Source organism: Pseudopipra pipra, chromosome 13, assembly GCF_036250125.1.
Source record: "Pseudopipra pipra isolate bDixPip1 chromosome 13, bDixPip1.hap1, whole genome shotgun sequence".
NCBI lineage: Eukaryota > Metazoa > Chordata > Aves > Passeriformes > Pipridae > Pseudopipra > Pseudopipra pipra.
In genome coordinates, this window is record NC_087561.1 from 21,127,744 (window position 1) to 21,145,966 (window position 18,223).

General features: G+C 42.0%; 1 protein-coding gene across 5 annotated transcripts in view; it reads left to right on the forward strand.

Moving 5' to 3' along the window:
• Nucleotides 1-18,223, forward strand: part of DCX (doublecortin) — a 94,528-nt gene that overhangs the window by 53,377 nt on the left and 22,928 nt on the right. For 3 of the 5 annotated variants that reach the window (XM_064670401.1, XM_064670403.1, XM_064670400.1), the window contains exons 4-5: nt 13,965-14,067; nt 17,928-18,065. In XM_064670401.1, coding sequence (XP_064526471.1) covers nt 13,965-14,067; nt 17,928-18,065 — 241 coding nt within the window. The remainder of the gene's footprint in view (nt 1-13,964; nt 14,068-17,927; nt 18,066-18,223) is intronic. The other 2 variants (XM_064670404.1, XM_064670402.1) reach the window with 1 other exon arrangement.

Sequence of the window (18,223 nt, forward strand, 5' to 3'; positions counted from 1 at the left end):
ACCACATACAGTTACTAGAGCACCTCTCAAGCACTGATTGCACTTCAAGGGCTCAAACCTACCTGTGTGTCTCCCTGGGTGTTGTACTCACTAGGGCAAGCTCAGAGACTGAATTCTGGCCTTACAGTGGATGAAACATCCCTCATTGGTATTAGAGGAGATGGGAAGTACTGAATAAGCACCCCAGGGCCTCTTTAGACGTGTCTCTTCAAGGCAGAATTGGAACTGGAGCACAATTGCAAAGTTTGCAGTATCAGTACTTTCTTTTCAATTCAATATAGGTGAGCTTGGCACCTTAAAAGGTATTACAAAAACAACAGCTCAGGTCATAAGGTAAGACTTCCCAGATTTCCATTTGCATCCTGAAGAGAAGAGAAAATATGTTCAGGAAAAGACTGGAAACTTCATCTGCCAACCACTGGCCTAAGTTTTACACCTAGTAGCCAGAACAACATAGAAGTGCACTTTTTGTTATGAGTCTGTGTTATTGTGATATATTTCTTACTTATTTGACCACTTGGTAGTCCTTAAATAATTGTGTACTGATACAGTCTCGGTTTGCTCCCAGTGAAGGAAGTCTGGGTGCAAAACAGCACCTCACTAAATGAGGAGTAACCAGAAGAGTTTGGTTTGCACAGCATTTCCTGGAGAGCTTCCCACTGCTCTCCCAGTATTCTGTGTCTCCTGAGCAGCACCATCCTGTGCTCGGCAAGAGCCCCGTCCCAGACACGCTGTGTGTGCCCAAGCTCTGCTTAATGAAATTGTGATTTAATGCAACAACCAGAGAATAGTGGGTAGATCTACAGAACCAGGTCAGATAACTAGGGAAAAGGGACAGCACAGTTCTCACTAAAACTTTTTACATATAAGTCAGCTTGGATAAGAGAATTTAATACTTGCCTTGGTATTACAAAAAAGTGAAAAGGAGTTGCAAAGAAAAATATACCGTTCATTATCTATGGCTCATTTTCTAGGCAGCCAGTTTTCTTCTTTTATCCAAGAAGGCTGCCTTGGAACTGAAACAAGACAATAGTTGTGGATTATGTATTTTCTCAAGGAAAGAAACAAAATATTTAACCTGGGCTAGAAGGGAAGAGCAGTGTCAAGTTTTTAAAATTACTTCAGCATGTTTGAGTTCAAGACAGCAAAGCAAAATGCTTGTTAAATCGCTGTAGTGTGCAAGTATCATGGCTGATTTGATGTTCCAAGAATGGACTGCACCAGCATGCTAATTGACAGGACATGATTTCTAAGCTCTTTTTGAAGGATGCTCGTGTGTTGCCTTATTTGGTTACTGATGTTTTACTGCCTCGGTGCAGAGGGGAAAACGAGAAAGAAAAAGGGCAGCTGGTTTAGTACAGTGACATTTTAGTGAACTCTAGCACCACATTCCTGATGGAAATAGATATTACGGACTGAACAGTATTTCTTCAGAGACACCAATGAAAATACTGGTTTTGTTACAGTTACCTCTCTCCACTTATTCCTGCTATCCCGTGCTTCAGAAATGCAATGTTCCAGCAGTACTTGAACCTGAGTGGAATTGCAGAGATTCAATGCTTCTTAAAAAAGTTCAGCCTGTGCTGGATGTTTATGAGAGTGCTGGAGCAAATTGAAAGCACACCACTGTGGGCAGAGAGATTGCCACCAGAGAGGCTGATACTGCTGGATTACCTGTCAGAAATGATCTGAGTCTCAGATGAAAGGGGAAGGCAGCAAAGGGAAGCTATAAAACATTTGAGGGGGGAAAACTAAAAATACAAAATTTTAGAAGTGCTGTCAGTATAATCAAGGAGTAAAGTCCGATTGATGCTTCTTGTAATTATTCTGGCTTCAGTAGATTTGCATCAAGAGGCTTGTGTGTCAATACAGATTTGGCCCTTTTGTTTACATTTCTTTTTGTAACTGTATGATCAGTCTTTGTGCAATGTCTACATATGAGTTTGTCTACATATGTCTACATATGTATGAGCAGCATTTCCACCATGAACAGATAGCAAACCTTGTTTCTGTCTGAGCATCCACAACAAAATTAAAAAAAAACCCTCAAAGCAAACAAAAAAAAAGCCACAGCAAGAAATCAACCAAATAAAACACCTACATTTTTTAATGGATATTATGGTATCAGCTTTTTTGAACCAAACAGGGGTTATTTAACATCCTTTTGTTTTAGCTGTAGTTGCAAAGTTACTGAGCTCCGCAGTCACAAAGAGTACTCAGAATGCTTTGACCCAGGGTTGTGCATAAGTGAGATCGGAAGTTGACTCAAAATCTGCAAGGAATAAGAAATACTTCTTTTTCTACAGAGGTGAGGATGAGCAGGAAGGGTCAGGGGAGGAAAGAATCTACAATATCTACCCCTGGAAAGGTGAAGACCACTGCAAGGTGCTGCCTGTGCTTATTATTGCCTCACACCACAGTGCCACTGAGAATGAACAGCTAAGCCCAGTTCCTGTCCATGTCCGTGGCAGCAAAGAGAAGCCCTGCATGGGAGATGCCAGACTTGTGTCCTTCACACCAGCAGAAAGGATCCATTTATCATGGAAATGACAGTCAGTCTCTAGGGCTGAGGGCTGGGAAAGAGATAGAGAGTAAGGGATAGGTGAAGAGTTGATGAATTCATGCAGAAAGAGAGAAAAGAGGAAAAGATCCAGATGCATTATTTCTGTGGTTCAAATAAGCAAAGCAGTACCCAATTATCCTGGAGACTGCACAAAGGGAATGTCAGTGTGTGCAACCATCTGCAGCAGGCTGATCTGTGAGCTCACACAGTCACATCTCCACCATTCCGGGAGTGGCATTTGCTGTTTCTTAGAGATTGGGAAAGAAACAGATAGAGCTCTACTTGTAAGCCTCTGGCCACCTCCTGTTTCTATCATATATCTCCTGGGGCAATCTCACAGCAATTAGTTTCTAATTGCTTCAGTAGTCTACAACTGATTTGACGAGAAATGCCATGCAAATGTAACGGTTCTTGCATGTTTCACAGAAGCAGAAATTAATTGCATCCTAATTTTTAAAACTCGGCTTCTTTGCATTCCCCCTTCTTCCTTCACGTGACATTTTGTATTTCAAAAAGAAAGGTAAAATATTAAAAAGTAATATTTTTTTCCTCTAATCAGGTATTCTTCTGCCACTGCTCAGCGGCACAGATTCCCCCTGATGTGCTCCATGTTTATTGTAATGATGCAATTTGAATGGTTACTCCCCAAACCAGTGTGAACCCTATAATGCCTCTCCCAGGTGCTGTTTAGTTGGGGTAAGAAGGTTTTAACCTCCTGCCTTTCGGAATCCCACTAGTAAATCAACTGCATCTTGGGATCATCTCTAAATGAAATTTACTTGCTACACAGCAGCAAGGAGACGTGATAGGATTATAAAACAGGACAATTTTTCACTGCAAAAATACTTGAACTCACTCTAGACAATTATGCTGCCTGCCATTTTACACATCATCTGTTTTACTATTCCTGCATCAGTTATTCCATTAACATTACTGCATACTAAGCCAGAACCTGTCATTGGTCCTGTAGACATGGAAAGGATGAAATACATTTCAAAAAAAAGGAAAAAAAAAAAAAAGGCATTTTCACGTGGAAGGCTTTGGGACATCCATTTCACCAGCCTTTCTGCATGTGCTGTACAAAGTATTTTTATCTCCCAGCCTGCTTAACATTGTTAATTTCTACCCTAATGTGGTTTAACTCAGGACATAATGCTGAATTTGTCATTACTCTGTTTGCTGTCAGCTGAATTGAAAAGACCTGCTAATTAGGAAAAAAAAATAGGTTTATTCAAAGATTAACAGAAATTAGGGTGAAAACAAAACTCTTTTGATAGGGAGAGGATGTGCATTTGCTGTAAATTCAGGAAATCTCACAAAGCACAAAGAACAGGTTCAGAATTATAATTAAGGAAGAAATTTTAGGTCCCTGAAAGAACAGCTTGATGGCAATTGTTACTTTCCTTTAGATTTAATGTAGCTTCTGTTACAATTTAATTTTTAAAGGCCACCATTTTTAATTCCCATTAATATCCAGAATGAACAGTGTAATAAAGATCCTGGCAAAGACTGAAATTTAACGAGTCAAAATGCCTCTAGGAGCCTTTACAGAATATTTAAGGAATTGAGCAACAGCACTGATGCTGTGAGCAAGATGAAATGCAAATCCAGTGTTAATTAGATACAGAACTGGTTGCACCTTCTCGTGTAATTCAAGAGTGAGGCTGACTTGGATCCATAGGCTGCGTGTGAGGTTACACTGTCAGAGGACAGGACAGTTTGTCCCTCTCCAGGTTTGGAGATGTGTATTAGGAAGGATTACTTGGAGGTTGAATACTTTATGCTTGTGTCTTTTTTCCATTAAGGTTGATAGCACGAAGTAAAAATGTCAACTCTTCAACATCTCCTTCAGTGAGGAAGCGTGTAGGATTTTGCAGATGTTGTGCAAACGAGAGGGGCACCTGTACGAAATATGAGCTCACTGACACATCCGAGAAGTATCCTTAGACATGATGAAAGTAGCAGAGATGTTTGAAAGGCTGTGTAGTTGGAGACCTTGACACTGAATAAAACCAGTGCAGGCTGAGATACAAATAAGCATAAGCTGAGTTGTCAGAATAGTCTTGTCTGGTCAGAAAAGGTTTTTCATTACAACAGAGTTAGAGTGTATCTTCCCCAGGAAAAAAACTCTGCTAATGAATTGCCATAGAATCCCAGAAATGTTTGGGTTGGAGGGACCTTAAAGCCCATCCAGTTCCATCCCCTGCCATGGGCAGGGACACCTTCCACTAGCCCAGGCTGCTCCAAGCCCTGTCCAACCTGGCCTTGGACACTTCCAGGGATGGGGCAGCCACGGCTTCTCTGGGCAACCTGTGCCAGGGCCTCCCCACCCTTATGACCAGTGGGATTTCCCTCAACCTGCCCTCGTGTGCCCCAGCCCCTCACCTGAAGGATCAGGGTCTGCAGCCCACACCCCAGTGTCTTTCCTGGCCTGGGGAGACCAGGATGGGACAGAGGAGTTTAGTTTAAACACAGTTGCTAATTATCAAATAAGGGAGAGGGAAAGCATTTTTGCTGTTACTTTCTTGGTTTATTGTGTTTTGGCTTCTTGCTTTTTTGATTTTTCATTTCCCACTCTTGGAAAGAAGATTATGTAGGACAAACAAGGGCAGGCCACTGTGGCTTTTGAAGTGAGATTTAAATTTGTTTTGTGTCTTAGTCCTAATTAACATATGCTGTGTACTACAAACACCAAGGAAGACAAGGTTATCCACAATGAAATGTGTCAGTGTGCTGCCATGCTGGGAGAGACAAAGTCAGTTCAAAACATGCTGCCTTCAAAGCCAGTGGTGACGTCTGAGTTGAACTGAAGTGTCCTCAAGCACTCCTGATGCACTAATAATAAGTCTGACACAGATTTTTCCCTAGCACTTATTTTGGAAGGATGTTACTGATGTCAGCAGGACATCCAGGACATTTCTTAGAGGGAGGCTGCCTCAGTGAGTAAAACACATCCACGTGTCACAGGGAAACTAAACCTGTTCATATTTTATGTAATTTCCCTTGTCATTCTGGGTCACTATCGAAGACAGAATTTCCTCTCTTGTGTCTCTTTACACCACATCACAGAGGCTGTAGGAGCAAATCCTGCTGTTTCATACAACTGTGTAATCTTCATTTTGCCAGAACTTTGTTCTGCTGGAAAGCACCGTGCAGTCATTTTGCCCTCTGCTTCCAGGACTACACGCTGGGCAGGAGTAAGGCAGAATAGGTGGGTTGCAAGACAGTGAACTTATCCCTGGAAAATGGAAATGCAGGAGTAACTCAGTTTTGTCCCTGAGTGAGGGTTCATCTTTGGCCACCGCTGTACTCGGTTGAAGTCCATAACTGTATCCAGGTGGGTGAAAGTGCAAAGGGATCCTTCTCTGGTAGCTGGCCAGTGTAGTGTCCTCTGAAATACTTGGGCTGAGAATTAAGTTCTTGATGCATTGGACCATGAAATAATTAACTGGAGGAAGTATTTTTATGTAATGCTGGCTGATAAAAGAAGGAGCTGGAGCCAGGAACACTTACAAGATGCTGAGAAGGGAAAATCTCTCCCAGGGCACTGTTCTAGCGGGTAAGGAAAGCAGAGATGTTGTCTTAGAGTTTCAAGAAGACAATATACATTGAGTGTGGGGATGGGAACAGTTATCACAGTTTTGCTTCCTCCCTTCCCTACTATCTTTTCCAGCTGAAAGTCAGCAGGCAGAGGAGTGGCTGAGGGGCCACTGGCTCTGACCTACTGATGCACTGGGTAGATGCCATGGTGTAGGGTGCAGAGATAAGGTTTCCTTTGGGGGAAGCAGGGACCAGCTGTGAGACAAAGTCAGGATGTGGCTATTGGCCTCCTCCAGCCCCTCAGAGCTCACTTACAAGCATCATGTGCTTGGTGTAACTTTTCAGCCTCCTGTACTTGTTGGCCAGGTAATGGTGATGTTCTTTCTGTGCTCCCTGAAGACAGAGAATGTTGCTTGCGGGCACACACCAAACCACTCAGTCCTGGTGCAATGTGTTGTGTTTATGTTTTAATCAGGGTGTACTGTCAGTCCTTTGTTAAGAGTAGAATCTCACAAAGCTGAACAACAGCCTTTCTCTTTCATGAAGATATGCACAACAGGATCAGCAACAGCTACAGGTCTTAGAAACTTGTTGCTGGAAATCCCATTAACTGGAAATTCCAGCCCATTGACTCTTCAGCCTCACCTTGAGTAGGTTGACAGGCTCCCTGTGTCTTTACTTTCACGACTCCTGTTTCAAGTAGTGTTGCTTGACCTTGGCCATATAGTAGTCATGCTACTTCCAAAGTCTCTGATGCTCTTTGGTAGTCCAGAACTACTGTTTCCTCTCAAGAGTGACGAGGAGGGATGATTAGGATTCAGTTAAGTGCTACCTGTTCTGGGGCGATTTATGCCTCCAAACTGCACAGCACATTTATCCTCAGCCTAATACCCTCATGAATGCAAGAGCGAGCCTTTCTTCTGGACAAAAAGAATCAGCAGCCTGAATATCTGTTTCATACTCCCTCCATATGTATAGGGAATGGGGATAACAAACTAACCTTTCTTCCAGAGGCTAATTGCATTTCACACAGTTTGGAAGCACCACTAATTCATCAGATATATTAAAATTCAGCTTTAACATTCCTACTGGGTAGCTTGGCTATTGACCTTCCTCCCTCTTGCTTTTTGTTCTCTTCTGTTTCAAACTTACCTGTTTCCAATACTTAAATAAACAGGCACCATTGTGCTGCTGTCCCTTGAGAGCAGCATTTCTTTGTGCATGAAGCCTTACAAGCTGCTGGGAACACACAGACATAAATATTTCTTGTTCCACTTAAATAAGTATCAGAAATGCTTATTCTAGAAATAATGCATATTGTTCAGGAGCTGGTGTCCCTACTCAGATTGAGTAACATTATAACCAAAAATAGTCCAAATTGGCATAAAACACTTATGATCAACCTGCTTTGGTTTTCAGCCTAATTAAGAGGATCTGCATTTTTCATCAACAAAAAGGTGTAAAAATACTCTCTTGCATTTAAGAAAACTCTTGATCATCCTGACTTGCTCTTCTGAAGGTGAAGAAGGAAGAAAAAAATCTCAACAGGATAGTGGAGGTTGATTGTTTCAATCAAACTGTGTAGGTAGGCTTAAATGTTCTCTAAATGTTCCCTTAAATGTTCAATAGTAGGCTTTAACGTTCTCTGTGAACACAAAAAAAAGTTGAGGTCTCTGAATAATGTTGTGAGGAATGGAAATCTCTCTGCATATTTTTACTGAGAGGTGAGATTATGGGCCCTGAAACCCAAATGGTTTTCCCACCTTTCCCTATGGTTCCCTGCAGACACAGAAGTGAGAGGACAGCACAACCATGGTCTGGCCAGGTTTCCCACTTGGGTGTCTGGTGAGCCAGAGGAGCAGAGATGGAAGAGCAGGTGACAGAACACCCTTATTGCTGGGTAGCTCAGAGAAGGGCTCCCAAAGTGCAGTTGCACATCCCTGTGTGGCACAGGCTGGGCATGCAGGAATGCTCCGGATCCATTTTGGAATGTTGACATCTGGGCTTTTCGTGCTCATCTTCCTATTACTTATCAACTTTAAGCAGTATTTTTTCGTGAGGGCGGATAAGTAATTCTCTTTCTGTGAATGCGAATGTGGAATCTATTGAGTGGTTGTGTGCATACTTTAAAGAAATAATTGAATCCAAACATCTCTTATTTTTAAGTCCAGGAAACCAGAATCTAATATAATGTAAATCAATTCAGTCTCTGCTTTGGGCTTGCAGTCTTCAGACTGTTAAAAAGAAAAATGTATTAAGTGCTGTGCATTCCAATATCAACATATTTATTTTTCATCATATCCCCTCAACCCTTCTGTCTTCTGAAATATTTTTCTTTCCGGATGTGCGGTGAAGAGCTTAGTCCCCATGTTCATTAATTCCCATATTCACTCTGATGTGTGACCTTGCTGAATCTTCCCATGGACAGGTCTGTGTGTGTTTTGTTTCTGTACAGTGCTCTATTGATTGCAAACACCCAGCTGATACATCATAAAGCACAGTTGCCTTTGTGCTTTAGGATTTTGGCTCCTCAGACCTGAAATAAACATACCACTGCCAATGTGGCTTGGAGTACAGGTGTTGGAGTATAAATAAGTCCATCAGATTTCTGGTTTGAGTTAAAACAGAGTTTAAACAGATTTTAGATACATTCTCAGCTCTTTTAACCCTTGGTATCCATCCAGCTGCTGGCCTGACTTCCTCAACTTCATCTGGCACCTTGTGCTGAGAGAGAAAGGACAGGAGCAGGCATCTAAGATACATTAATTGTCTTTAGCTAACAGATGTGTTCAATTTTAAAGTATTTATCAAAGCAACTTAGAAAAAAAATAAGAGTATGTCTTAATTCACTCCTGTTCCTGCAGGCTTTATATGTGTATGGCATATAAACTGTCTTCTGTGGTCTTTTTCAAAGCTACCTCTGAAGAGAGTTTTTCTGCTGTTCTGACCTCTAAAAGCCTACAAGCTGAAGAAGTATGATGATTTAAAGGATATCTGTATGATGGAAATGGATATCTGTTTTCTTTGACCATAACCATTACATTTGCTGAAACTTAGGGACTATAATGCTGTCGGTATCACTTCCAGTTGTGCTGTCTAAATTCTTTAAAGAGGGGAGATATTGCAGAGAGAACAGTTCCCAAAGTCATTAGGACTAAGGGAGAGAGCTAAAAGCAGGATATATTTTCTGAACTGATAAAGACATTTGTCTGAAAGGTGAAGAAGGCAGTTCTCTTCACCCTCCTGGGGATGCCCTTCTGCAGGTGGTGAAAGGGAACAAAAGGAGCTGGTAATCCAAACACACATTCAAAGCACAGGAGGTTCTGCACTGGTGGGTGATTTAGACTGAGGCTTAAGTCTTCAGGTTTTTTATTTGTAATTATTTTAAATCATTTTATTTATTAACAAATTACAGTTTTTAAATGGGGCTGCTGCCTCCTGGAGGATGGTAGAAACAGCCAGTTACTCAAAGCTGTGCTGGTGTAGATCCTGTGTGTTACTGCTCCTCTTCCAGGTGAACTCAGAATATCACAGATACTTCAGCACACTGTGAGCTGACATCCAGAGACATGTGTGAGGCGAACTCCATTTTGTCAAAATCCTGAAAAATGCTTAGTTCTACAAGTGCTGTATTAAAATGAAGAAGGCGGCTCAGCAGCTCTCACAAGGCTGTACTTTCCTTTCTGCAATTAAAATTGTTGCAGCAGACACTAATGGACTGTCACTGCAGAAATCCCCTCTTGGAAATCTGAGCTATATTGTCCTCTCAGGGAAGGTTTTTTTAATATAAGCAAAGAAGGATTTCATTTAACAAGGAAAGAAACCACGCTTAATGAAAACCTAAGGAATTGCAAAGAGTTTTGTACTCCCTCAAATCTCTGTTAATCTCTACCAACTTCTATTTATTCTGTGATATATATTATAAAGTTTAGTAAAAAGATCAAACCTTCACACAAAGAAAAATGTTATCATCAACTCTATTAGAAATAATGACTTAGTAAGAAATAAATTTGTGCCTCATCAACTGGAATGTGAAGAAATAATTTCCTTCATCGGTATTGCTTAAGCTACAGGAATTGGAGTGCAAACATTTCATGTAGGATGATCCTTTCTAAATCAATATTGTCCTTTGAATCCTGAGTTTCAAATTAAATATTACCCTCCTTTAAACAAAGGCCTGCTCGAAAATCAATGCTATTTATTTTGTCCACTGTAGTGTTATACACAAGTTTATTTTTTGTTATAAATAAAAAAAAAAGCCTGTGGACTTGAAAATGGAAAAAGAAAAAAATCTTCCTATTTTGCTGATTTCTGGTGTTGTTGCTAAGGGTGCATGATAACAGTCACCAGAAAATTCATCATTTTCAGGTAATAGAACTGGTCCTTGCACTAGCTGGCTACTATCAGGTTTTGTCTTGTGCTTTAATAAATTTATAGCTAAAAGTAAAATGCAGCACTTTAAAACAATGATTTTCAGGTCATCATCTGGGGTAAATCTGTTATTGATGTGAACTTTCTTTCAGGGTTTTCATGGTGTTCCAGGTGAATTATTTGATATAATTAGAATAGTAGATTAGAGTAAGCTAAAGCAGAATATAGACTTTCAAAAAGTCCACACTGCCTGGGGGGAGACTTGTACTATTTTTATTTATTTATGAATAATAAACAGAAAACATGAGAAAAAAGACTTCTGATGAATGGAGAGAAGACCTATAATGTCATTCAGGAGTCACTTAAAACCTCTACAAAAATCAATGCAGGTAGAGATTTGGCCTTGCTCGACAGGAACAACCCTTAAATATTCCATACTGGCTAATAAGGTCTCAAACCTGTTATCCCAGCAGAGCAGCCCATGGTCCCAGTTCTTGACTCTATGACCTTCAGGGACTGAACTCATCTAGGCCCTTCTCCTGGTGGTTTTCGTTTCCTGTGCATCCCTTAGAGGGTCTGGCTCTGCTGCTGTCAGATCCAGCAGTTAAGTCACATGTTTTCACAAAGAAAGTTTACTCCAGCAACTTCCTATGGACACCAATCCACATGGGATGTGTTTCAGGGGCATACAACAATGATCAAGGATTGGGATTTAGTAAACAAAAGGTAAAAAGAAAATACCACACACGTGGTGAACATATGCAACACAGCACGATACGTGCAGTTATTTCTGAATTTTGCAATGTTTTGCACTATTTAAGGAAAGTGGAGTTGGGTTTTGGCTGTCTTTTCTACTATGTTGTGGTGAGTTCTTAATAGTGGAAGTTACAGCAGGGAAGAAAAGGGGAACAAATAAAGTAAATACAGAAGTTATTGTTTCCTGAGTATTAGGAGCTCAACAAGGAGATTATCTAACTCATTACCAGCCTCCAGTGCTCATCTAACCAGCTGTTGGTGACTATAAAACACACCTGAAAGAACAGCAGCAAAATTAATTGCAAGTATCCCTGCTTGATATGCAATCAGTTTTCTGTCCTTGTGCATGTTGGGAGTTTTCCATTATGTCTGGAGCCTTGATCTGAAGGTTTTTGTGATGGCCTGGACTTTCTTATTGCTTGTGGTGGTTGTGGGGAGGCAAAGACAAAATACACACTTCAACTTATAACCTGGACACAAAAAAAAAGCAAAGTACCTGTGGGTACTTTCTGATTTCATGTAAAAGGTTGGAAAATTTTTGAATCCTTGTGTTGTGATTCAGTTTTGCTCTCTGTTTAACTGAGCAGTGGTTCCTGGATGAAGGGTGAGCTTAGGAACCCACGAGTCTTTTCTGTGGCGTAACTACAGTGCTTAGCATTCTGATGGGAACTTGTGTATTGAGCCAAACCCAATTATTTGCAAATGAATTAGTGCATCCTCGGAGGGAGGACTGTAACACCAAGTGCTGGTTTAAAATGTCATCTTTTCTTTGGGAGAATTCTCTATAGATTTATTATTAACTATTTCCAATCTAATTTGAGGCAAACAGAAATAGGAATTCACTGAAGTTAGCAAAGAAAATTCTGACTTTGATCAAAGCCATAGCAGATTTCAGCTTGCTCCATTTTGAAAATCATGGCGATGTGAAAAGCAAGCTTTTCACTAATATTTGGCATTGTAACCAGTGCTGGCACTCGTAGGCAGTGCTTTAATTATACATTACATTAACCAGTGTGAAATACTGAGCCTTATTAAGATAGCCAAAAGCTTTCTTTATAGTTGATTTATTAGAGCTTGAAATTAACTTTTCACAGTCCAGCTCGAAGAGATCAGTAGATATGGAAATTGAGCTCTGCCTGCAGTAAGTTTCCCCAGTTATCTCCAGTGCTCTCTCCAGTCCCTTGCAGTGCATCCACCCCCGTAGAGCCCCCAGACATGGCAAAACACTGGACATCAGCATCAGCTCTCACCCTCATACCTCCATTATAAATGTCAGTGCCAATCTTGTGGTCCTTTGAAATGATTTCCTGAAGAAATGGCACTTAAAGAAAAACACCTTAGGCTCTGCCAGGTGTTCAGATGTGTGGCTGGGGTGTTGTACCAGGCTGGCTGATGCTGGAGATGTTCCACTCTGGTGTGTTTGCAGATGAACATTTTTGCTCCTCCTGACACGATACTTGGTCAGTGTATGGCTGGGATGTCAGGATATCATTAAATATTGCTAAAACGAGTCCATCACCTGTAGAGCAGTAGAGAGAACTGCAGATCTCTGCCAGCTGAATGTGGGGATTAGCTCCCAGCATGATGGCATCTTGCACTTTTCTCCTGCTGGAATGCTTCCCACAACCTGCCTGCATTTTCAGATTCCTGAACTCCCAGATATGAGCTCTCTGATTAAATCAGTGGATCTGAAGCTCCCACATCTCGTGCTTTGCTTCTATTTGATGCTGCAAGGCAAGCCACAGTCTGGAGCTTCAGGTACTGCAAGATATAATTTCCTTGTATTTAGGATGGCAAAAAAAGAGAGCAAGGCATTCAGAGCCCCTGGCTGGTGTGACTGTGTCTTCTGTTTACCTCAAAGAGTTTTCTACATCCTGCTCCTGTGGTGTCCCCAGAGAGGAGTTGTAGTTTTAGGTGGCTGAAAGCTACTGCTTTTCCTTTTCCCACTGAGCTGTTCAAGGGCAAAGCTCCCACACTTGGAGCTGCTGCAGCCTCCCCTCCCTGGTTCCTTGTGCCTTTCCCACCCAATAACCACCTTCCCTACACCTCGGCCTTCTGTGGGATGAGCAGCTCTGCAGTCAGGGATGTGCTTTAGCATCCTATGTCTGGGTGGCCAAAGCAGGGAGAAGATGGCACAACATCTGGAGTAAATCCATGCATTTATATTGTGGTTGTGTGGGAAAGATGTCTAGTCAAACTATGGGTCTCTCCATCAATAGCACAGATAAACCTTTTGACTTTAAAATTTATCATCAGGATGGCTTAAGAGGAGTCACATCTGTGCACCTGTGCTGTGCCCAGTAGCTTTTTGCCTTCTTAGTGGTTCTTTGAGTTTTCAGGGTCTGTTGGTACTAAGATACCAGCATGGGCAGTGGTGTCATAGCCTTGCCTGTGGATGTGGCAGGGAGGGAACCTCTTGCTTCTTATTTTAGAAGTAGCTGTGTCATTCATTAGGGTGATCAGTGTATTCTGTCAGCTCCTGAATGGATGGGAAATGCCACTCCCCATAGAATGTGCAAGATAGTTGTTGGAGTTTTTTTCTCTCTTTTTTTTTTAATTACACTGTTACACTTGACTTGCCCAGCTGGGCACCAGCCTTATGGAGAGTAGGACCAAATCAGCATGGGGCGGGGGGAAGAGCAGAGAGGCAGCGCCGTTCTGTTTAAATTAAAACTGAGCCACGTCAGAATGTTGCCAATTAAAAATAAAATGAATGACTTTGCTCTCTCTGTAGGTGACCTGTCTCCATGATTTCTTTGGGGATGATGATGTGTTTATCGCCTGTGGTCCAGAAAAATTCCGCTATGCACAGGATGACTTTTCTCTGGATGAAAGCGGTAACATCAAATGCACGCTGTGGTTTTATTTGATTTCCATTCAGTTGCTTGTATCAGATAATAATGCTGCATGCTTCTATTCTGATTTTTAAGACCCAGTACATGGAATTTAACATCCTTTTGTGATACTTATCCAGTCAGCAGATATTATAATCAGGCAAATACTGGCTGAGGTAGCCCAAGTCAGAATAAATTAACTCCTGCTCCATTTGACATTTACTGCAAGTGTATCCTTTTGATTTTCTCCAGTTACAGTCAGAGAGATATATTTTTCCTGAGAACTAAACCTCCTTATGTAGACAAGTAAATATTAAAAAAATTAATTAAAAAAGCAACAGTTAAAAAAAATAATCACACTTCCACTGCTTTCTTCTGACGATTCAAAAAGCAGGGCAGTAATTCCCTTTTGGAGGGGGACACAACTGTGACAGCACCATTATTTGTCCCTGTTACGAGTGCAAGCAGAGGTGTGTAATAATGTGAGTCTCTATGATCAATTAAGCCATGAAATCTTTAATTTCACAGAATATACAGAGCTTGCCTGTAGGACTTACCACCCACCCCACCTGGCAACTCTATCCACCAAGAGCACATGCTACCTGCAGGTGCTAGTGAGTGCAGTAAGAGGAAATTAATGTTATTTTGGCCATCTAAACTCTAAAATGTGTCCTCCAAGCATTTAGGTTCGTTTCCCAGAGCTCTAGGTATCCTGTATAAGGAGCACGAGTCCCATGCTGTCCAATCTGCTACAATCTGACTTGGTATTGAGGACCAAAGAGAACTTTAGCTGTATGCCAGAAAGTCAAGCAGCCTCTAATCTTCAAACATTACTTTTTTATGATTCCTTTGCAAGCCTGATTTTGTTTAACGCTGGTGCTTCTGACCTGTGTACTCCAGATGAACCCATTTTGATGGTCTTGGGTAATTAAGAGAAAGTTTTCCAAGGTTCAGCTGAGACTTTGTAGGCAGAGAATAAAGCCTGTGTCAGGCTGGGGAAGCAATCTGTAACCTGAGCTTCATATTTTTTTTAACACTCAGCAGTTGAGTCAGCTCCAGTGGGAGTTCCACGCTGTAAAACAGTTTGGATGCAATCCTAGCAGAATGACTTGATGGGAAGCCCAGCTCTCTGCCTACACTCCTGGTTACTACTCACTTTTCCATCTTGGATTTCTCTCACATAAATAAGCTAGGCCTGCTGTTGGGAAGGCACCAAGTACCTGCAGCTCCCAGAGGAATTCTGAGGGGAGCAGAGGTGCCCTGCACCTCCCAGGAAGCAGATGAGGAACTGTTAGCCAGCAGTTTTTTCCCATTATGCATCCATCATCCTTCCTTGTTACGAGTCAGATGCTGCAAGGAGAACTGCAAATCCTGAGGTTTTGCAGATGACTGTCACTTACTAAAATCTCCTCTGTCATGGGGAACTTTTTCTTGCCTGTTTGGATGACACGCACCAGGGTCGCTGGTTATTATGTCCGCTCTGGCAGGACATCAGGAAACAAAATGAGAAATAGCATAAGAGAGGATTATGTCATCTTTTTCCTCTTGACTGCCCACCACAGATTCCACCCTCTAATCCCTGCTGCTGAGCACCCTCCAGATGACATTGCTCTGTCCAATTTGTACCCACTGGTTTCAAGACCAGCCCATGGAAATGTCACACCCTGGTGATGTTTGGAGGCCTGTTTACAGCAACTTCAGCACAGTCAGGTCTCCACCTTCAGAGCCTTTTTTCCAGATGTGCAAATGCTCTGTGGTTGCTTTTGGTGTACTGACACTTGCCAAGGGCTGAGCTGGAGGAATTCCTCAGAGTCAGCCTTTTTGTGCTAGAAAATGCAAAGCTGGTTTTCTTTTCAAGGAATTACTCCCCTGGGAAAAAAAAAAAAATGGAATCTCTCAGAAGGACGTAATATGAAGCATTTTTACTTTTTATGTATATTTTTTTAGTGAGTAATTCAGGTGACTGAACACAGCTACCTGACATCTTTTGAGTCCCCCTTGGTTTCTGGGATACCCATGTGATATAGGTTTGACAGATTTGGTGCCTATGGCCAGGCAAGTGAGTTGTGCTCCAAGATGCAAATGGTGCAATGTTTTTTGTCAGTATCCAAGAGCCTTGAAAAATATAACTTCTGCAGTGACTGAAGAGGATTTTTCCTCCTGTTTTGTCTCAGCTGGTTAACACAGTGGCTGGCTGTTTCAGATTGTCTCATGAAACACTGTATTCTTTAGGATCAAGGAGAGATAGTCTACCTTCCATGCATCTCCCCATCCCCCAGCATCAGTACTGCTCTTCATGTATAAAAAATTTGGGCTATATTAGTGCTGGACCTCTACAAGCCTTTCTATGACATCATATGTGAGAAGTCAAGTACCTTTGGGAAAAAAACAAAACAACACACGCACACAAATTTTTCCATCCCCGGTTTACAATTTCCAAAATCATTTATCAGGGGAGAAAATAAACTCATTGTAGGTTTAATTATTGCCATGCAGTATCCCTGGAGCACAAGGCATCCTCTCCTCATATTCTTGTACTGCATGACCCGAGAGCAAAATCTCTTGCAAACCATCCGGAAGGAGAAGAGACGGACTCTCGAGTGTCTGAGAATGAGGAAAGCCTGGGGAAAAATTTAAGGCAACTACATTTCATAGATGTAATGATATATAATTAAATAACACATACATTTAGGTCAGACAGCTTGTTTTCAGTTGACCAGTTATTTATCTGGTATGTGCTGCCTTAGTTGATTCCCACTGGAGAATCCAGTCAAGAGGGTCCTCAGTGCAGAGCTGAGCTGAACTTTTCTATTAGAAACTGTCTGTATGAGGAACATGTAATTCACATCTGTAAAAAATGCACTTTTTACATCTTGGTGAGGACAAGCTGTTGTAGGAGATGAGGTGAGACCCGTTAGCATTTGACAAAAAGGAAATTCCCTTTTTATTGTCTTCTTCTTAACTGGGTTAAGTTAATAACTTGAGGGGTGGAAAGTTCTTTTTCTGTTAGCTTTCAATGTAAATAAACCCTGCTTTTGAAGATCTGGCATGCCTGAAATCCTGGGACACACAGGGGTTTGTTAGCATTTCAGTTCCTTTCTGCAGGACCCTGTAGATCATGTTTACATTTATCCCTCTTCCTGGCGTATTTATTTTTCAAGAAAACACAGTCGGGGTTCTCATCTGCTCATGTCTTCAAGTGCATAAATCTGCTGGGCTTGTTTATACAAACCTTTCTGAAAGGGATGACTGGCCAGGACAGAGGATGTATTTTGTAGAACCATTTTGTCTTCTTTCCTTTCTGCATCTGAAAAGCTCCAACTTGTTGAGACAGAAGAGGCTGATTCAGGCTGGGTGAAAGTCTCCTGGGGCAGATGTCCAGTCTGCCACTTGGAGACTTTACACCATGCCATGAGCTGTTTCCTGGCTTTCTGCACCTGCATAAATTGCAGTCATCACTCCTCCTACTAAATCTTCACGGAAGGGTTGCAACAAATTAACTGGATTTTTTGGCCTGATTCATCACTCAGTGTTGACTCATTGTGCTCACTAGTCAGTGAGAACCATGGCAAGGGGAAGGGCAGAAAATGTTTGCTAGGACATAGGTTTGGAGACAGGCCCTGCTAGACCCAGCCTGGCACCTACGCTGTCTCAGCACCTCCTCTAGAGGAGCTGAGCTGTCCTCTTTTCCCTCCCCTTGAAAGGTCTCCTTTCTGCTCTAGAGAAAATCTGCTGATGTCAGCTTTTCCCCTTGCCCTCGGTATTTGCTTTTCGGAGACAAAGCACTGAGCTGCCCAGGGGTGTTTCATACCCTCTGTCCATGGGCACAGGGACATAACCACGGTTGCTGTGTGTTCCACCAGAGTGCCGGGTGATGAAGGGGAGCCCTGCAGCTGCCACGGGCAGTAAGTCCTCTCCCACCCCTCAGAAGAGCTCGGCGAAGAGCCCAGCGCCCATGCGCCGCAGCAAGTCTCCAGCCGATTCAGGTAACCATCAAGATGGTGAGTGATTGTTTCTTGGTGTCTGAATATTGACTGTGCTCGAGGGAAAGGCACATACTGTGTGTGTTTGCATAGGAAACCCTGGTATTCTTTTGAAAACAAGAATCTGGTGCTACAGGGGGCACTTAATAAGTGTTGGAAAGGAATTCTCTGGTTGG